General features: G+C 36.2%; 1 protein-coding gene across 6 annotated transcripts in view; it reads left to right on the plus strand.

Moving 5' to 3' along the window:
- LRRIQ1 (leucine rich repeats and IQ motif containing 1) overlaps positions 1-22,526 on the plus strand; it is a 241,319-nt gene that overhangs the window by 175,939 nt on the left and 42,854 nt on the right. For all 6 annotated transcript variants that reach the window (XM_049883982.1, XM_049883981.1, XM_049883984.1 and 3 more), the window contains 2 exons: positions 13,549-13,678; positions 15,298-15,358. In XM_049883982.1, coding sequence (XP_049739939.1) covers positions 13,549-13,678; positions 15,298-15,358 — 191 coding nt within the window. The remainder of the gene's footprint in view (positions 1-13,548; positions 13,679-15,297; positions 15,359-22,526) is intronic.

Consider the following 22,526-nt stretch of genomic DNA (forward strand, 5'->3'; position numbering starts at 1 on the left):
TTGCATCAACAACCCTCTTCTTTATTCGTGAAGTCATTTTTTTTAATGATCAATTACATATATATTTAAATATGTCTAAAAAGAATAGGGATGTTGCTTTTTACACACAAATGGCTCTTAGAGAGTTATTGGTTTTGTGCCAGGGCTGTCAACATTTCAACAGATTGGATTGGTTAAGGAAGAAGCAATAAACAGCCTATCAACAAGCATTTATACAGATGTTAATGAAATTAAATTTTTGTTAGTGTAACATATATGCCAAAATACAATTTTATTTGTGAGGTATGATGCAATAACTTCTTTTAATAAACACACATAGACCATTTATGCTTTATAATGTAAATTATATGCTCAGCGTTTCTAGCATCAGATACATAGAATCAACCATTTATCAGCATTACCAAAAATATTTCCATTCGTAAGAGTTTTACTCAGCATATGCCTTTTCTTCCAAAAGCTTTCAGAAATGGACTCATCTCCAGTCATGAAACCAAGAGTATTTCATTATATTACTGAGAAAAGCCATTAAGGGAAGAGAATATAGTATTGGGAAAGCTGCCATATGTATAAAAATATAATTAGCTTCTTTGTGTGTGTGTGTGTGCCCTAAATGATAATTGAATCTTAATCTACCACAGTCTAGAATATTATGGTATACTGAAATTTTAAAAAGCTGATTTATTTGAAGCATATGGGTTTAATGAAAACTTTTACTCTGATTTTCATGACGAAAAGAATACTTCCATTAATTGAAAAAAGGACTTCATTCCTTTTAGTGAACTTCTTAAGGCTGAACCGCTTTCCTATAAGATGGTGTACATGGTGGAAATTTTATAAAACAGCCTTATATTAAGGAATTTTTTTTAATTTAATACATTTGTCAATTTTTTATCCAAATCTAGTTCTGACTTTCAGAACTGAGGTTTCTGTTATGAGAATTAAATGTATCAGGTTTACATACATGTTTTCCTCTTCAATGCCCAGCTTGGGCTACACGCTAAAAACATCTACATTTTCAGGGCACCTGAGAAAATATTGTCTCACTTTGACAATTATTCATTTATTTCATTCACATTTGTTGAGCACTATCAATTTTGTGTGTTTTGTATCTTTTGGAATGAGCAAACCTAACATAATTTGAATAAGGTGTTAGAAGATTAGGGAATTTATCCCAAAGAATGGGATTTCTAAATTAAGATCTGAAACAGGAGCAGTAGTTAGCCTGGTGAAGTGGACAATCCAAGCATAGATAGATAAGCATGGGTAAAGGTTTACAAGCAAAAGAGAGTTAGTCTCTTTGGGGAATTACAATATGTCTGGAAGATTGGGGTAGAAACCCTAACAGATGTATCTGAAGGTATAAACCAAAGCCTGTATGGTATGCAAAAAGCTTTGAACATCATGCAACAGCAAAGGAAAACCATTGAAGGGGTTTTATCTATGAAATAGATTTGTGCTATAAGAAGATCATTTGCAATATGTAGGCATATAAGCTGGGAGCAAGACCAAAAGCAAAAAGGCCAATGAAAGTGCTTTTACAGTAATCCAGAAAAGAGATGATGGTAGCCTGAACTAAAATAGTGGTAGTAGGAATGAAGGTGATTTGACAGATTCCAAACAATTTAGGAGGTTAAGTATGGAGTTGGAGGGTGAAGAAGAATGAGGGTTTATGAGGACATTCTGATTCCGAGTTGTACATTGATGATAGTGTTATCATTTCAAGAAACCCGAGAAAAGTTTGGAAGATAAATATGAGTTCAACTTTTGGACATACGTGGTTTGAGGTATGTGTGGAAACCTAAGTGTAGAGGCTTTGAATGCAGAAGGAGATAGGGAAAGGGATTGAAGAACTTGAATGAACAGAATCATACAGGGAGAGTGTAGCCTAAGAATAAACAGGGCCAGGAGGAAATCCCAGAGAAGAAACCTAAGACTTAAAGGGCTGAGAAGGAAAGAAAAGACATTGAAAAAATTGTAGCTTAGTCTGGAGCTCAGAGGAGAAACAAAAGAGTATAATGAAGCAAAATCCAAAAGAAACAGGCCTCTCTAGGAGGAAGAAGTGGACAACAGTGTACAATACTGTAGAGAAGTCAAGTAAGATAAGAACTTTAAAAAAAAGTCACAAAGATTTAATAGTATCGGTGATCTTGAAAGATTCCAGTGAAGTGGTATATGGAGGAAGCCATATTGCAGTAGGCTAGCAAAAATGGGAGCTAAGGCAGAGACTGAGAGCTTTGTTAGTATTTTGAAAAGCTTATCTGATTGCAGAAGGAGAGAGAGAAGATTAACTGGAGGGGAAGGTAGGGACAAAGGGGATTAAAGGATTTCCTTTTTTTGTTTGTTTTTTTCTTTTGGTTTTTAACATGAGAAATACTTAAGAATGTAAAAAAAAAAAAAAGAAAATGGTTGAAAGGAGCCATTTTTTGAGTAGGACTGAAAACAACACAGGAGAAAAGGTAAAATTGATGGAAAGAGCCTAGAGTATATGGAAAGCTGAGGGTGTTGGGCTTAGGAGAAGGGGTACTTCTTTAATGGTGATAGGTAAGAAAGGTACTTTTGCATATATATCACCATACACATGCTTGCTCATACCTGTTCAAAATGGAGCCTGAAGTAAAGTAGGAGCAATGGCAGTGAAAATTAGGAAGCTGGCACAAGTTAAAAAAAAAAGAAAATACAGAAGTAAATAAAAATAAGGTGTGATTCTGAAGTTCATTTGGAAATATGAGATATGAAAACAAGAATAAGATGGAAGCTGGTGATACCTCATCCTGTAGGCTGCCAGCCCCATGAGGTAAGGAACAACACCTATGTAGTTGACTACCAGCAGCATCCAGCATGGTGCCAGGCATAGAGTAGGAGCTCCTTGATAGTATAGAATGGGGAGTACGAACGTCTAAAGGAATTTTTAAAGGATTCTGAAAGGGAGCACTCTATGTATGGTTCTCAAAGTCCTGCAAAGAAGAGAGTTTTAAGACAAAAGTCAGTGTAGCTGAATTCAGCATAGAAGTCAGTGAAGATAAAGAATAAATACATTTGTTAGATAAGAGAGTTTAAAGCCTTAAGGACAATTTCAATTTGTCAAAATCAGATTACTGTAAATTAAGAAGAGAATGGAAGTAGAGAAAAGGAGCAAACTTAAAGAATTTTTGTTGACAAAGTTTTTGTAGTGTCAAAGACAAAATATTGGAAGGGTGAAGAATTTGTCCCTGAAATCTTCTTCTATCTCATGTAGTATAATGAATTAGGTGACACAAACCTGTAAATTGTGACTGTTGGGGGAGGGGGGTAGGGATGACCTATAGTTTAGAAGAGATTTAGCTAATAATTCTATACATCTATTTTTTGGGTATATGAAAAATAAGTTGTCCCTTTTGAAATTAGGGTAGAAACAAAAACCTCAGGGGAAAAGTATTTGCACCAATAATAACATAAAGGATTATGAATGATTATTTGAAGCAAAAATGTAAATACTATGAACCAGTAGATAAATGAGGAGAAAAAATAAGATATTTCACAATGTTGTTGTTGTATTGTGCCATTGAGACAATTTTAACTCATAGTGACCCCATCTGACAAAGTAGAACTGCCGCCATAGGGTTTCCTAGGCTGTAATCTTTACAGGAGCAGATTGCCAGTTCTTTTCTCCCATGGAGAGGCTGCTGGGTTTGAACCATCAAACTTTGGGTTAGGAACCAAGCACTTAACCATTGCTCCATTAGGGCTCCTTAATTAGTAAATAATCAAATAGAATAATGTTCAATATCTGTATCAGTAAAACCAAAAAACCAAACCCAGTGCCATCGAGTCAATTCTGACTCATAGCGACCCTATAGGACAGAGTAGAACTGCCCCATAGAGTTTCCAAGGAGCACCTGGTGGATTTGAACTGCCGACCTTTTGGTTAGCAGCCGTAGCTCTTAACCACTACACCACCAGGGTTTCTCTATCAGTAAAGAGCCCCTGGTCAACACTGGATATTAAATATTTTGAAGTTGTCGGTAATTTAAGAGAACGATATTGTCTAATTTATGTTCTATCAGTAAAGACACATAAATTAAGACCATTATTAGACAATATCGTTCTCTTAAACTATCAACAACTTCAAAATATTTAATATCCAGTGTTGACCAGTGGCTCAGTGATATGAATAACCTCACAAAACATGTAGTTAATTGGTGAAAATTTTTAAAAACGTCCTGACAATAGAGACTATATCGAGTGCCTTAAATGGATTAATTAAATGAGACAAATAAAAACCTATTATGTAGCAAGTTGGTAGAAAATAGTGTACCACCTTTAAAACTATGTTTAAGATGATATTTCAATTGCTTCTTGGCCCTTTGGCAAAGGTCAAGGGTAGATGAGATTTCCATTACAAATACTGCATTTGTTATAATACTAGCTGAAAAGTAGAATACATTGAATACATATAATTATGTAAACTAAGCACAACTATTTAAAAAAATGCATTAAAATGTTATCCAGTCATTGTATTTGGATAGTGGGATTTTTATGGATTTTCTTTTCTTTTACTTCTTCTCTATTTTTTAAATTGTCTATGTAGAGGAAGTTTTATTTGTGTAATAAAAATAAACTTTAACAGAGTTTTTGTAAAGAATATAACCCAAAGTTTTGTTTTGAAGTAAAGGAGCTCATATACAGTAGTAACTAGAGGACAAATCAAAGTAAGACTTGATTTTTAGGTTGTTAATACAGGAAATTGTTAAAGCAAGACCAGAGAAGTAGGATAGGAGAATAGGTAAAGGGTTTAGTGTTCCACAGGCACGAAAGTTATGCTGCTTCTAAAACTGAAAGGTGGAGTTTTTTGAGCAGGCTGACTCAAAACTAATAAGCATCTGTTAATAATCTGTTGTTGTTGTTAGTGCCCATCAAGTTGGTTCCAACCCAGCGACCCTATGTAAAACAGAACAAAACACTGCTGGGTCCTTCATCGTCCTCACAATTGTTGCTATGTTTGAGCCCATAGTTGCAACCATTGTGTTGATCCAGTTCGTTGAGGGTCTTCCACTTTTTGGCCAGTCCTCTAGTTTACCAAGCATGATATCCTTCTCCAGGGACTGATCCCTCCTGATAGCATGTCCAAATTATGTGAGACAAAGTCTCACCATCCTCCGTTCTAAGGCACAACATTCTGGCTGTACTTCTTCCAAAACAGATTTGTTCATTCTTCTGGCATTCCATGGGACATTCAATATTCTTCACCAACACCATAATTTAAAGGCATCAATTCTTCTTCAGTCTTCCTTATTCATTGTCCAGCTTTCACATGCTTGTGAGATGACTGAAAATCCTATAGCTTGGGTCAGGCACACCTTAGTCGTCAAAGTGATAACTTTGCTTTTTAACACTTAAAAGAGGTCTTTTGCAACAGATTTGTCCAATTCAATACACCGTTTGATTTCTTGAATGCCGTTTCCATGAGTGTTGATTGTGGATCTATGTGAAATGAAATTCTTGACAATTTCAACCTTTTCTCAGTTTATCACAATGTTGCTTATTGGTCCAGTTGTGAAAATTTTTGTTTTCTTTATGTTAAAAGTTTAATCCACACTGAAGGCTGTAGTCTCTGATCTTCACCAGTAAGTTCTTCAAGTCCTCTTCACTTACAGCAAACAAGGTTGTGTCATCTGCGTATCGCAGGTTGTTAATGAGCCTTCCATCAATCCTGATGTCACTATCTTCTTCATATAGTCCAGTTTCTCAGATTATTTGCTCAGCATACAGATTGAATAAGCATGGTGAAAAGATACAACCCTGACACCCACTTTTCCTGATTTTAAACCAGGCAGTATTCTCTTGTTCTGTTTGAATGAATACCTCTTGGTCTATGTGTAGGTTCCTCATGAACACAATTACGTGTTCTGGAATTCCCATTCTTTGCAACATTATCCATAATTTTTTATGATCCACACAAATACTTTTGCATGGTCAATAAAACATAGTAAACATCTTTCTGGTGTTCTCTACTTTCAAGCAATATCCATCTGACATCAGCAATGATATTCTTCATTCCACACACACTTGAATCCGGCTTGAATTTCTGGCAGTTCCTTGTTGATGCACTGCTGCAACCGTTTTTAAAATGTCTTCGGCAAAGTTTTACTTGCATGTGATATTAATGATATTGTTTGATAATTTCCACATTCTGTTGGATGATCTTTCTTTGGAATGGGCACAAATATGGATCTCTTCCATTTGATTGGCCAGATAGCTGTCTTCCAAATTTCATGGCATAGATGAGTGAGCACTTCCAGTGCTGCATCCCTTTGTTGAAACATCTAAATTGGTATTCTGCCAGTTCCTGGAGCCTTGTTTTTTGCCAATACCTTCAGGGCAGCTTGGACTTATTCCTTCAGTACCATCAGTTTTTGATCATATGCTACCTCCTGAAATAGTTGTATGTTGACCAATTCTTTTTGGTGCTCTGACTACGTATTCCTTCCATCTTCTTTTGATGCCTCCTGCATCGTTGGATATTTTGCCCATACAATCCTTCAATAATGCAACCTGAGGCTTGAATTTTTTTCTTTAATTCTTTTAGCTCAAGAAATGTTGAATTTGTTCTTCTTTTTGGTTTTCTAACTCCATGTCTTTGCACATTTCGTTATAATATTTTACTTTGTCTTCTCAAGCTCCCCGTTGGAATCTTCTGTTCAGCTGTTTTACTTCATCATCATTGTTCCTACACAAGATGCTAAAATGAGAATTTCTTCTGCAGCATCCAAAAAGTAAAATTTATATTCTTCTCAATAATAGGAGTAATCCTGAAGTGGTTTAGCCAAGACAGAATCACTTCCTCCAACATTTGAATTGCAGTGTCTTCAAGTACATCTCTCCAGTTTTACCACTGTGCTTGTACTGTTTCTTATACTGAGCTCATGCAAACCTATGTCTCAGGGTTAAAATTGTTAATGAGTTGGAACCTTACAGTGAATCTCTCCTATTTACTCAGAACTTGTTGTTTAGAACCTTGGCTGGGTTCTGACGTAAAACTACTTAGGGTTTATGAGGTGTTATCGTAGAGTTAAGGAAAACATTCCAAAATGAGTACTGTAAAAGTGACTATCAAAAAAGTGACAATTGCAAGTATCTGTCATTATTTTTAAATACACAAAGGCAGATTGTTATTTTTAACTAAAAGTACACTCGTTGTTGTTTGGTGCTGTCAAATCAGTTCTGACTCATAGCAATCCTGTACACAACAGAACATACTGCCTGGTCCTGTGCCATCCTCACAATTGTTGTTATGCTTGAGCCCACTGTTGCAGCCACGGTGTCAATCCGCCTTTTTGAGGGTCTTCCTCTTTTTCACTGACCTTCCACTTTACCAAGCATGATGTCCTTCCCTAGGGACTGATCCCTTCTGATAACATGTCCAAAGTATGTGAGACAAAGTCTCACCATCCTTGCTTCTAAGGAGCTTCCAGGACAGATTTTTTCATTCTCTTGGCAGTCCGTGGTATATTCGGTATTCTTCAGTAACACCACAATTCAAAGGCATCAATTCTTCTTTGGTCTTTTTATTCATTGCCCAGCTTTTGCATGCATATGAGGCAAATGAAAACACCATGGCTTGGGTCAGGTACACCTTAGTCTTCAAGGTGACATCTTTGTATTTCAATACTTTAAAGAGGTCTTTTGCAGCACCCAATGCAATGTGTCTCAATTTCTTGACTGTTGCTTCCATGGCTGTTGATTGTGGATCCAAGTAAAACGAAATCCTTGACAACTTCAATCTTTTCTCCGTTTATCATGATGTTGTTCATTGGTCTACTTGTGAGGATTTCTGCTTTCCTTGTGTTAAGATGTAATCCATACTGAAGGCTGTGGTCTTTGCTCTTCATCAGTAAGTACTTCAAGTCCTCTTCACTTTCAACAAGCAAGCTAGTGTCATTTGCATAACACCAGTTGTTAATGAGTCTTCCTCCAATACTGATGCCCTGTTCTTCATATAGTCCAGCTTCTCAGATTATTTGCTCAGCATACAGATTGAATAGGTATGGTGAAAAGATACAACCCTGATGCACACCTTTCCTGACTTTAAACTATGTAGCATCCCCTTGTTTTGTCTGAATAGCTGCCTCTTGATCCATGTACAGATTCCTCATGAGCACAATCAAGTGTTCTGGAATTCCCATTCTCCATAATATTATCCATAATTTGTTATGATCCACAAAGTCAAATTCCTTAGGATAGTCAATAAAACAGATAAACATCTTCTGGTATTCTTTGCTTTCATCCAGGATCCACCTTACATCAACAATGATATCCCTGGTTCCACATCCTTTTCTAAATCTAGCTTAAATTTCTGGCAGCCGCCTTTCAATATACTGCTGTAGCCACTTTTGAATGATCTTCAACAAAATTTTGCTTGCATGTGATGTTAATGATATTGTTCAATAATTTCCACATTCGGTTGGATCACCTTTCTTGGGGGTAGGCATAAATACAGATCTCTTCCAGTTGGTTGGCCAGGTAGCTCTGTTCCAAATTTCTTGGCATACACAAGTGAGCATTTCTAGTGCTGCATCCAATTGTTGAAGCATCTCGATTGGTACTCTGTCAATTCCTGGAGCCTTGTTTTTTGCCAATGCCTTCAGTGCAGCTTGGAGTTCTTCCTTCAGTACCATTGGTTCCTGATTATATGTTACTTACTGAAATGGTTGAATGTCGACCAATTCTTTTTGGTGTAGTGACTCTGTGTATTTCTTCCATCTTTCTTTGATGCTTCCTGCGACATTTAATATTTTCCCCATAGAATCCTTCAGTATTGCAACTTGAGGCTTGAAGTTTTTCTTCAGTTCTTCCAGCTTTAGAAATGCCAAGTGTGTTCTTCCCTTTTAGTTTTCAATCTCCAGCTCTTTGCACATGTAATCATAATACTTTATCTTCTCGAGCCACCCTTTGAAATCTTCTGTTCCGTTCTTTTACTTCATCATTTTTTTCATTTTGCTTTAGCTACTGGACGTTTAAGAGCAAGCTTTAGAGTCTCTTCTGACATCCATTTAGGCCTTTTCTTTCTCTTCTGTCTTTTTAATGACCTCTTGCTTTCTTCATGTATGAGGTCCTTGATGTCATTCCACAACTCGTCTGGTCTTCTGTCGTTAGTGTTCAGTATATCAGATCTAGTCTTGATATGGTCTCTAAATTCAGGCATATGCTCAAGGTCATACTTTGGCTGTCATGGACTTGTTCTAATTTTCTTCAGTTTCAACTTGATCTGATCTGTGGTTGGCCCCTTGCCTTGTTCTGACTGATGATATTGAGCTTTTCTATGGTCTCTTTCTACAGACGTAGTCAATTTGATTCCCCTGTGTTCCATCTGTCGAGGTCCAAGTCCATTTATGTTGTTGAAAAAATGTATTTGGGCTGAAGAAGTCACTGGTCTTGCAAAATTCAATCATGTTATCTCTAGCATCATTTCTATCAGTGCATCCTGATTGCATGTTCAATCAATTTCAGACTGCAGAAGTTGGTAAAAATCTTCAGTTTCTTCCTGGCCTTAGTAGTTGGCACATAAATTTGAATAGTCGTATTAACTGGTCTTCCTGGTAAGCATGTGGATATTATCCTATCACTGACAGCATTGTACTTCAGGATGGATCTTGAAATGTTCTTTTTGACAATGAATGCGACCCCCAATTCCTCTTCAAGTTGTCATTTCTTGCATAATAGACTATATGATTGTCAAAACGACCAATACCTATCCACTGATGTCTAGGATATCGATCTTGATGCGGTCCATTTCATTATTGACAATTTCCAATTTTCCTAGATTTGTATTTTGTACATTCCACATTCTGATTATTAATGAATATTTGCAGCTGTTTCTTCTCATTTTGATTCATGGCATATCAGCAAATGAAGGTCTTGAAAGCTTGACTCCATCCACATCATTAAGGTCGACTCTACTTTGAGGGGGCAGCTCTTCCCCAGTCGTCTTTTGAGTGCCTTCCAACCTGAGGGACTCATCTGCTGGCACTATATCACACAATGTTCCACTGCTATTCATAAGGTTTTCACTGGCTAATTCTTTCAGAAGTAGACTGCTGGGCCCTTCTCCCTAGTCTGTCTTAGTCTGGAAGCTAACCTGAAACCTGTTCACCATGGGTGACCCTGCTGGTATTTGAATACTGGTGGCATAGCTTCCAACATCACAGAAACACACAAGTCCCCAAAGTATGACAAACTGACGGACATGTGGGGGAAAAGTACACTTATTACAACAGAATTCTCTACATGTCAAGAGTAGGTAAGCTTCTGGTCATGGGCTCAGTTAACTATTGGGGTCCCTGAGTCCTCGGTATTTTCTGTTACAGTGCTTATGGGTCCAGCATCTGGCCTGATGCAGCCAAGAAAGCCCAGGAGTCTGCTGCAGAAGAGACTTAGTACTCTGTAGTACCTGACTGTAGCAACACCAATTCTTTCCTTTGTTTTAGTTTCTGTATACCTATAAGGCTTTTATCAAAATGATGTCTGGCCATGGATTCAATTGTTAGCTCTTGCATGTGAATAATTATTCCTTCAATTGTAACAGCTATGGAGTGGTTGGCTTGAGCTCAGGACACAAAGCCTGTGGCCATGTTAAAAACATAAGGTGGCATGAGAAGTAACATAAATTTAACTTTACCAAGTATCAGAGTTTAGAGAAACAATACATCCTGATTTTCAGTTTTCCTGATAGCTGGGTCCAGTATCTCTTTGGATTGAAAATTAGATTCATTTTGCTAATCATGGTAGCAACTTTGTAGGGAAAAAGACAAGTAGATATGTTATCCTCAGCATATTCAGAATGACAAATGCTAACATGTGTCTATATATGTGAATGTGTGTACACACACAGATTAAGCATTCAAAACAGGCCTTATAACTTCATTTGTTTTCCAAAGAACTTGTAAAAATAATCTATAGTGAAAGAAAGTTTAAAGTTAATGAATTTACATTTTAAATAGCAGTTTTTAAACTATAGGATTCATGAGAGTTTGATTATCATGAGTTAGTTTTCAAGAGGTATTTTTTTCTGATATATCTTCAATCGAGCCTACAATACTAACAAGTCCCTAAAACATGTTGAAAGCACCAAAACAAGAAGCGATTTAAAAGATTAGGTCCAAAGAGAAAGGCCTTCAGTGTAACTCTGAAATACATGACATCAGCACCGCAATATTTGGAGTTTTTTTTTTTTTTTTTCCGAACACTAACATTTCTACAATAATTTTTACACATCAATATAAGGATTGTGTTCTTCTTTTTTACTATTTTGTTTAATTTCATATTTGTTACCTTGTTTTGTTACCTGGGGAGCCCTAGTGGCACAGTGGTTTAAAGCTTGGTTGCTAACCAAATGGTCAGTAGGTCGAATCCACCAGCCACTCCTTGGAAAAATCCTATAAGGCAGTTCTACTCTGCCCTATACGGCTGCTATAATTCACAATCAACTCAATGGCAATGGGTTTAACTGGTATAATATTTTATGTTACATATTTTTCCACACTCGTCTTCATTGTATGCTTTCTCTTCATCTTTGAAATAGTTTCTATATCATAGAGATAGTGAAAATGGTAGTGAACAGATATTCTCTTTATGTTAGAAGAACTTCACCATCTACCACAAATAACCTCTGATTTTACAAATTAAAAGACTGAAAAACAGACCCTACAAAATGGTGGTTGCATTAAAATACTTCCTTTTATTTAAAAATATGTGGGTTTGAAATTAAAGCAAGAAAAATTTTAAGTTGAAAGTGACTGGCATTATTTTTCTTACACATGATTTAGCTCCCATAAATTAGTCTTTTTGTTATTGTTGTTTCTTACGATAAAATGATTAGCCTACAACCACTATGGAAAAAGGTATGATGCTTCCACAAAAAACTAGAAATAGAAATACCATATGTTCTAGCAATCCAACTTCTAGTTATATATCCTAGAGAAAGAAGAGCAGTGACATGAACAAACATATGCACACCCATATTCATTGCAACAGTGAATAAACAGTAGCAAAGAGATGGAAACAACCTAAGTGCTCATCAGTGGATGAATGGATGAACAAAATGTGGTACATACCTACAATGAAATGCTATGAAATGGTAAAGAATAATGATGAATACGTGAAACAACTTATAACATGGATGAATCTGGAGGACATTATGCTGAGTGAAATAGGGCAATCACAAAAGGATAAATATTGTATGATACCACTTTTGTAAAAAGTCAAGAATAGGTTTACATACAGAAAGCAATATTCTTTGATGGTTACCAAGAATGGGATAGAGAGGGAGGGAGAATCACTTACTAGATATTAGACACATCTTAATTCTAGTGAAGGGAAAGGCAGTACACAGTATGAAGGAAGTCAGTGTAACATGACCAAGGTAAATGAAGACACTGAGAGGTATGCAAGAATAAAGGACAACTATGGTAAATGCTATAACATACAATTCTCCAACAACAACCAAAGATATGTGAGTGGTTACAGAGGTAGATATGTAAGCTGCATAGGTTTGGAAGGGTGTATAGGAGTACATGCACATGCCTATATGGGTATAGTTGTGGGCATTTGAATATACATATTTGTATGTGCTATATATATATTCATATCTGTAAAAGAGCACATAGGGGCAGAGTTACGGAAGCTTCTTAGGCATGGCCAAGCACCTCATGGGACTGAGTTACTGGGCTTGAAGTATAAGGGGACATCTAGGCCAATTGGTGTAAAATAGTTCATAAAGATAATATTCTGCATCCTAATTTGGGGAACAGTGTCTGGGGTCTTAAAGGCTTGTGAGCAACCATCGAAGATACAACTATTTGTTTCCTCCTATCTGAAGCAAAGGAGAGTGAAGGAAACCAAAGACTCAGGGAAACAATTAGTCCACAGGACTAACGGCCCACATGTAACACAGCCTCTTCTAGCCTGAGACCAGAAGGACTAGATGGTGCCCAGCTACCACTACCTACCACTCTGACCAGGGACACAATAGAAGGTCCCAGTTAGAATGCAAGAAAAACATAGAACTAAACTCAAATGCATAAAAAAGGCCAGACTTGCTGGCCTGATAGAAACTAGAAGAACCCCTGAGACTACTGCCCTAAGATACCCTTTTAACCTGGAACTGAAGCCACTCCCAGAAGTCACCTGTCAGCCAAATAACAGATAGGCCTATAAAACAAACAGTAACATCTCTGAGGTATGTTTTGCTTAAAACAGTCAACTATACAAGACCAAACAGGCAACATTTTCCCAAATAGAAAGATGAGAAAGCAAGGGGGGCAGGGAAACTGGGCAGATGATTCGGGGAAGACAGATTGGAAATGGGGAGAGTGTTGACACAATGTAGGCATAGCAACCAATGTCACGGAACAATTTGTGTATGAATTGTTGAATTAGAAATTAATTTGCTGTGTAACCTTTCACCTAGAACACAATAAAATGTAAAAAAAAAAAAAAAATTGTTAGCCTAGACTAAACTGTTGGCCAAAGCTTGATCTCTTTAAATAACAAAGTTCCATATTTCTTCCCTAGGTAAGGAAGAACTTTTCTGCAAGGGTACCAGTACAAATGAAAAAATGGAAAGGAGCAGAGAATATACATACCAATGGCTTCACACACAGGTTGGGGTTCATGAAACCACTAGTTCCAGAAATATGAAATGGTGAGGTCATTTCCTTTAAATTAGATTTTTGTATTGTAAATATATCTTGAAAAGTGAAACCTAGGCTAATTGTGCTAAAACAAACATGATTTTATAGCCAAAGGCCAATACACCAGGTTGCCAGGTTATAAAAAGGCTTCCTGTATAGGATAGATTTAATCGTTATGTTTTTCACCCTGGAATGATCGGGAAGAAGCCTATTTCTGTAATGCATGAAATCAACAGATGAACCACGCAAATGATTCTGCTTTGAAAAGTAAAGTGCATGGTATCCATTAACTATTTTCAAATAGCATATAGTAGGTTGTATTTTATTTTTGTTTTGCTTATATTTACATGTATAAAGTTGGTGTTTAAAATTACAATTCAACCTTGCAACTGCCACTTTAGTGGTCATGTAACTAATTTTTTTAATGATGTCTCAAAGCTTCAGTCTTCTCTCCTTTATAGTGAGGTGATAATATTTTATCTATCTCATAGGGTTGAGATAGCTCACAGCATTGTGGGTATCAAATATTTATATCACCTAGCAACAAACTAGGTGATTTGTACCTAATATATGCTCAAGTAATTTTTGTTACATTGATGTACCATAAAGCATATACATATATAACCACTGAATCAAATTTTTAAGGAAACAAAAGTCCAGAGATGATATTTTTTACATAGACTTTCAAGACTTTCATTTTAACTACATGTACCCACCAAATTAAAAAAAAAAAAAAAAAAAAAAACTCACTCCCATTGAGACAATTCCCACTCCTAGCGACCCTATAGGACAGAGTAGAACTGCGCCATAGGTTTCAAAGATTATAAATCTTTACAGAAACAGACTGCCACATTTTTCTCCCACAGAGCCGCTGGTGGGTTTGAACCACCAAGCTTTTGGTTAGCAGCCCAGCGCTTTAACCACTGCAACACTGCTCCTTATAAAGGAATAAAAACAAAAAAAACCCACTGCCGTCGCATTGATTCTGACTCATAGCGACCCTATAGGACAGAGTAGAACTGCCCCATAGAGTTTCCAAGGAGCGCCTGGCAGATTTGAACTGCCGACCTCTTGGTTAGCAACCATAGCACTTAACCACTACGTCACCAGGGTTTCCTATAAAGGAATAGGTAGTAATATGTCAAGGAAATTAAGCTTTCTGGAACAAAAAGTTCTTGAAAAGCCAAATGTCAACATTCTAGTTTTATACAGAAGTTAATTTTTAACATTATACACTAGAGCTATTTTAAAAATAAGAAGCTTTACATTTCTCAAAAGGCAAGTAATGGATATAAGTAAATGTAAATAAATATTTAAGTTTTCTATAATTTATTAGCTATCATTATTAATACTTTCAGGTTTTTGCCCTTTGCATGTATTTATGTTTGGCAAAGAAGGATGGTATTAAAGTATTATTTATAAATTTATATTTTATGCCAAACTGAATTAAAACAATAACTTGAAAATTTTTAATTTGTATTTATCTTTGTATGGTACTTAATTTAAGAAAACAATTATTTCCATTTTTTAAATGACTGATTTCTCCAAAACTTTTCAGTTGGACATTTCTTTCATATTCTTCCCTTAACATTTATATTATAATATGTTCTCTGTTTTTGTCACTATGCAGTAATCACTTCTTGCCTGAGTTAGATCCAGATGTACTTAACGGTGGAAGAGTTCAGCTTGTGGTAAGAAATGTGTTTAAAGTTACAGAAAAATGTTGTTGACACCAGTACTGAATAAATGGTATTTTAAAATATGTCCAAAATTAGCTTCATCTATGAAAATATCACAATTGTAACTATTTGGAGTAATCTCAGAATTCCATGTATTAAAGTAATAACATATTTCCTTAACTTGCATTATAACTTTAAAATACTATATTAATTTAAAATACTAATTTTATACAGAATTTGAAATCATTAGCATGCTATCATATTTAAATAGAATTAAAGAACTCTGGGAAATTGCCTAATGAAATTATCTTCTTGAATAATTCAAAAGAGTAGGATCTGTATATACCTAATCCTCACTTATAGACTGTCTTGTTGCCTGGCATTTTGCATTTATGACAACTTTGAAAAAATTCTCAGGCGGCACCTCTGATGGTCCGGGCCACATGTGGGGCTGTGATTGGGCCTGGGGAACCCTCCACAGGCCCACCCGAACTATTACCAGAGTCCCCAGTGACAGGCCATGTGAGGAACAGTGGTCAACTGGCCATGGGACATCTTCTTCTGTTCATCCATGACATCTCAGTCCAGCCATAGAGGGTCTGGGGCAACGGTATGATGATGTGAGGTCATGGGTGGGCAGGGTGAGGTCAGATGAGGGCCTCAAGGTGCCAGGGAGGTCAATAGAGAGAAATGAGAATGGGGGAAAGGGAAGAGGGCTGTATGGGGCTTCAGGACCAGGGCAGATAGAGGACAAGGCGGTGGGCAGTGGACAGCGGGCACCAACAGATAACCACTACCTCTACCCCCAAGCCCCTGCAAGCTCCACGGTGGTGGGGAAAGGAGGTCCACTGTACCACATGCATCCCTAGACATAACCAGGGCACCTGATGGGCTGTGAGTAACCGGGCAAGACAATGGCACCAAGATGTGGCATGGCCCCTGACTCTCACATAACAGTGATTTTGCATAATGACCTGATCTTTGGAACCTAACCATTATCCATAAGTAAGAGTGACAAATAGCAAAGTATCCTTGCAACTCAAGAGTATCAAACAAGATAAAAATTAGCAAGTAATAGTAAAGTCAATCACTTTAAGTAATAAGTTATGAATTATTGGAGTTTTAGTGATGCCACATTCTAAACATGGTAACCAGAGTGTAGCCTCTAGGCAGTATAAGTGCATGCGCATTGCTAAAGTCAATTGTACTATGTGCTATTAGAAGGAAGACTATGTTAACAGGAGGAGAATGGCCAATATGGAATCTAAAAAAACACAATCCACAAAACAATAATTTTTCAGTGTGTATTCAGAAAAATTCAGAGATGAGGGTACTCTGAGCAGTGGCAGAAGTGTGTGGCCTCCTTGGCAGGTGAAAATAGATGTGTCAGGTGACTCTAGCTTTATGACACCTTCTGTATCAACCAACAAATACCCCTTGCTTAGATTCTATACTCACCAAGAAAACTGATTATAGCTAAGCTTGCCATGCATAATTTAGTGTAAAATGATAATGTGCTTTTTAATGGAAACTGCTATTATGGGTCTCCAGAGCTGTTATATTCATTACTCTTCGAGACACCTTCTTCAAGGACTTTTCCTGAAAGAGGAGCAGAAATTAGGGCAACAACTAGCTATAATTGATGTGTTTATGAAAATATTTATAGAATACATATACAGAGTTTGAAATAATCACTCAGGAAACATTTACTTGCTTTTTAATAGAGACCTCTCTAGAGGAAGTGGCATGCAGATAACCCTAGGAAGATTGATACTTCAGATTATTAACCCATACTTATTATTGATTCTCTTCATCACAGAATGATGAGGGACCACCTTGTAGCAAGAATGGGGAACATAAAAGTGCCAAGATATACCAGGATAAATGAAGTAGTATTTTACTTAGTTATTGTATTTCTAAAAATGAATGAAAACAGATTGAATAAATTTTGGATAAATTGGTTCTATGAGATTAATATTTTGACACTGATCCTCTTATTTCATACCATTTTCACTATATACAAACACATGACAAATATATAGCAATGATAAATGCTTTTTTACACTGAAGATACAGCTCAACTCAAAAACAAGATAAATGATAGTGGAACAGAAATGCACAGATCTCTCTTTGTTTTTCTTTTTGCAGGAGGGGATGGTGGTTAGTGGATTGAAGGGAAGAGACTGATGGCTGACATCAAAGGGAAACTGAGCTAAATGAAGGCGCAGAGTAGAAATTTTGCAGAGTATTGGGGGATGAAGGGACTCCATTTGTATTGGGGAACTGGGGACAGATACTACACAAAGTTAGAGCTAGAGCCAGGCCATAACTAAGAGAAAAATGAAAAAAATAAAAACTTACAATTGCTGTTACTATGTTTAAGATCCTCAAAAACATAGGAATAACCCTCAAGGACAAGTTATGGAACAAAAGTGATCAAATGTTAATAAAGAACAGATGCATATGTAAATGAACCAACTGGAAATTCTGGAAATAAAAAATATCATCATTGAAATAAACTCTGAAATGGACACAGTAAAAGTGAGAATTAGTGAACTGGAAGATTATCTACAAAGGAGCAATAATTAACTTTCCATCTAAGATCTTACTAGAAACAATGCAAACCAAAAGACAGTACAGTTATTTCTTCATAATAGTGGTAAATATAAATATAATCTAGAATACTCTTCACTAACCTTCAAGAAAACCTTCAAGAGTGAGGGAAAAATAAGACATAATCAAATATTCAAATGTTGGATTTTGAGAAAGCTAATAATAACTTAATCTCTGTCTTCCAAACAACAGAAAAACATATTGAGTGATAGATACAGGAATTAGAAAAACAAAAATGAAATATCACTTTCCTTATGTTTTTTTACTTCCAAAGTTTTTAATTAAATTAAAGTTATTATTTAGAACCCCAGAATTTTTCTACAGAAAGCAGACTCTTGGATCAGGTTCCCCAGGAAATATACTCTGAGTTTCTGAGATTTGAGTGCAGGAGGTTAATTGGGAAGGACTTTCAAGAACAACTCCTGTGAAGGATGAAAGAAGCAGGCTTGAGAAAGGGAAAAGGTGAATTTCAATGGTGTTTCAGGAGAGGAAGTGAGCTCTGGAGGTGGCATGGCCCTTTTGAGCTGTCCTAACTGGAGGCAATGGAGCCAAGCTTTGATGCCCCTTCATCGCCTCAGAAAAAGGTGTGATTTGGGTAAGGCAGTTCTCTGCAGCTAAGGACAATTTCCAGATACAGAATCAGCTGATAGCCACCAGGTTTGAACTTTTTCAGCTGCTGGAGGAATCTGACTCAATTGATAAAGATGATATGGCATATGATAGGAAACCCTGGTTGCATAGTGGTTAAGAGCTATGGTTGCTAACCAAAAGGTCGGCAGTTCAGATCCACCACCTGCTCCTTGGAAACCCTACGGGGCAGTTCTACTCTGTCCTACAGGGTCACTATGAGTTGGAATCAACTCAGTGGCAATAGGTTTGATTTTTCATGTTTTGGCATATGGTAATATCCACAAAAATCCACACACCCATTAAGTTTACTATTCATGGGTAAACAACATATAAAATATGTCAATTGTCCACAAATAAATCTATAAATTCAAAGTAATCACAACCAAAATTGCACCTGAGTGTTCTGAAAACTCTCATTTTAAAATATATATTGATGAATAAAAATCCAAGAATATATGATCCCAGAATATACTTCAGCTTTGAAAAAAGAAGAGCAACTTGTGCCACGAGATACAAGCTTTTGTGAAAAGCTAAAATAAACTTTATGGTGTTGGCATACCTATTGCCATCGAGTCGATTCCAAATCATAGCAATCCTATAGGACAGAATAGAACTGCCCCATAGCGTTTCCAAAGAATGCCTGGTGGATTCAAACTGCCAACCTTTCGGTTAGCAGCCAAACTCTTAACCACTATACCACCAGGGTTTCCATGGATAAATAGACCAATGGAAATGGAAATGAATAGAGTTCAGGTATAGACCTATGAATATGATGGAATTTTATGTATCATAAATGTGTCACCACAAATCAGTGGGAAAAGGTTAGATTGTTTAGTAAATAGCATTGAGTAAATTGATATTGAGGATATACATAGCATATACATAGGATATACATAGACCATATATATCCTATACAATAGTGTATGGAATTCAGAAGATTTGAAAAGCCCAAGTATGAAAGATAAAGCTGTAAAACAGGTAAAACAAAATATTGAAGAATATCTTTACAGCTTAGCAGTGAGGAAAGACTTCCTTTAAAAGTAGTACAAAGCTATATGGGGAAAGGAAAGAAAAAGATCAACTTGACTATGTTACATATTCCATCCTATGAATTATTTTTTTATAAAAGGTTGACAGACATGGACAAATTATTTTCAGTGTCTAAAACCAACAACAGATTAATATCTAAATTATAAAAAGAATTCCTGCAAGTGAACAGTAGGAAGTCAGGAAATCCAATAGACATTACAAAATGAATATAAATAGGCAGCTCACAAAAGATGGATGCTTAAATGGGTAAATGCATACGAAGAGATGCAGCTGTGTGATCAGGGAATGAAAATTAAAACTACGAAGTTACAAAACTATACTCCTCACAATGGCAAAAATTAGAAAACTGGTTAATGCCAAGTGCTGTCAACAATGTGGAAATGCTTACATACAATTCATAAAAGTGGAGCCCACTACAGTCATTTTGGAAAGCAACCTGTCAGTGTTTCTTTATGTTAGGTCTTCTTACACCCTATTTCTCTTCAAGCCCAGTCTTCTGGCATTGCTATGGATTGAATTGTGTCCCCCAAAAGTATGTGTCAACTTGGTTAGGCCATGATTCACAGTATTGTGTGGTTGTTCTCCATTTTGTGATAGATGTAATTTTCCTATGTGTTGTAAACCCTAATTTCTGCCTGTGGTTAATGAGGCAAGGTTGGGTTATGCTAAAAGAGCATTAGGGTGGGATGTAACACCCTTACTCATGTCACATATCTGATCCAATGTAAAAGGAGTTTCCCTGGGGTTTGGCTTGTATCACCTTTTATCTTATAAGAGATAAAAGGAAAGAGAAGTGAGCAGAGAGGGGGAACCTCATACCACCAAGAAGGTGGCGTCAGGAACAGAGCAAGTTCTTTGGACCTGGTGTTCCTGCATGGAGAAGCCCCTAGTCCAGGGAAAGATTGATGACAAGACCATGTCTCCGGAGCCGACAGAGAAAGCCTTCCTCTGGAGCTGACGGCTTGAATTTGGACTCCTAGCCTCCTAGACTGTGAGAGAATAAACTTCTGTTTATTGAACCCATCCACTTGTGGTATTTCTGTTATAGGAACATGAGATAACCAAGGTAAGCATACATACAGTCGGCCCTTCATTTCCATGGGTTCCATATCCGCAGATTCAATTAAGTGAGATCAAAAATATTCAGGGAAAACAATGTTATGTTGTTGTTGATGTGTACTGTGTAGTTAGGCGAACAATGACTGTGTCTGTACTAAACATGTACAGACTTATTTTTCTTGTCATTATTCCCTAAACAATGCAGTATAACAACTATTGACATAGCTTATACATTGTATAAGGTACTATAAGTTATCTATAGATGATTTAAAGTATACAGGAAAATGTGTGTAAGTTATATGCAAATATTATGCCATTTTATATAAGGGACTTGAGCATCCTCATTTTAGTATCCACAGGGAGTCCTGGAACCAATCCCCAACTGATACCAAGGGACAACTATCCCTATATACATACATATATATATATATATATAAATCTCACAGATATTCTCACATAGGTTCATCAGAGCACATATACTCAGATGTTAATTATTGTATTACTTATAGAAAGTTAGAGGCAACCTGGGTGCTTATCATTAGGGAAATGAATAAGAAAAATTGATTGACTATATATTATGGAATACAGAACAATAGGAGAAATGAACTAAAGATACATAGATAGGTCTCAAAATATAATATTAGACATTTAATAAACATAATCTTAGTACCAATTTATATATAAATTTATTTAAATTGCTTCCACTTCAGGATATTATGGAGTAACTGATATCAGATTAATCTCTCTGATGGGAAAAAAAAATTTTTTTACCATAAAATTGGACAAAATAGATGAAACAACTGTTTTCATATGTTCAAACAGTATAGGCCTGCGATGCAGAGATAAAAGAAACATAAAATATGAGTTCACAATCACCCCAGTTATCAGTCTAAAGACACTTTCTGGATTGCAGCACAGGGAGAGCACTGTAGTTTCACTGAGGTGAGAAGAGAGAATAAAAACCAACATAGTTTAAATGATGATAACAAAATCCAGATACTTGACAAATAGCATCACAATATCTGGTACACAGTAAAAAATTTCTAGGCATGCAAAAAAAAACAGGAAAATATGCTTCATAAACAAAAGAAAAATCATCAGTAGAAACAGATGGAGTAATGATAGAAATGTTGGAATTTGCAGGCAAGAACTTTAAAAAACTATTACAAATATGCTCGGAGCTTTAAATGTTAAGGAAAAAAACGGAAATCTCAGTACAGAAGTGAAAACTAAAACTGAAGAATAAAGTAAATCTAGAACTGGAAAGTATTTTAAATGAAAAAATTAACCACTGGGCTTAACAGAAGATTAGACCTTGCAGAAGATAAGTCAATTTGAAGACAGAGCAATAGAAAGTACCCAAATGAAGCACAAAAAGAACTGGAATTTAAAAAACAGTTGGACTGACCTGTGAGACAGTATCAGGCAGTCTAGCACATATGTACTTGGATTCTAGAAGAGGGACTGAAGAAGGAAAAAAAAATTTGTTGAAAAATAATTACCAGAAATATTCCAAATTTGTCAAAAATGTAAAAGAACAGATTCACACAGCCACAAAATTTTATTTGTGCACATCATAATCAAATTGCTGAAAACAAAATTTCTTTTAAGATTTAAGCAGCTAAAGTAAAAATACATCATGTACATTGGACCAATGATAAGAATGATGATGAACTGCACATTATAAGCACTGCAAGCTAGAAGGCAATGGAACATCTTCAAAGCACAAAAAGGAAAAAAAAAAAAAACAGAGTTATATATCCAGTTAAAATATCATTTTAATTCAACATATTAACAAAAGAGAAGAAAAGTCATTTTTATGTATTCA

The sequence above is a fragment of the Elephas maximus genome, chromosome 4, assembly GCF_024166365.1.
Source record: "Elephas maximus indicus isolate mEleMax1 chromosome 4, mEleMax1 primary haplotype, whole genome shotgun sequence".
Lineage (NCBI taxonomy): Eukaryota > Metazoa > Chordata > Mammalia > Proboscidea > Elephantidae > Elephas > Elephas maximus.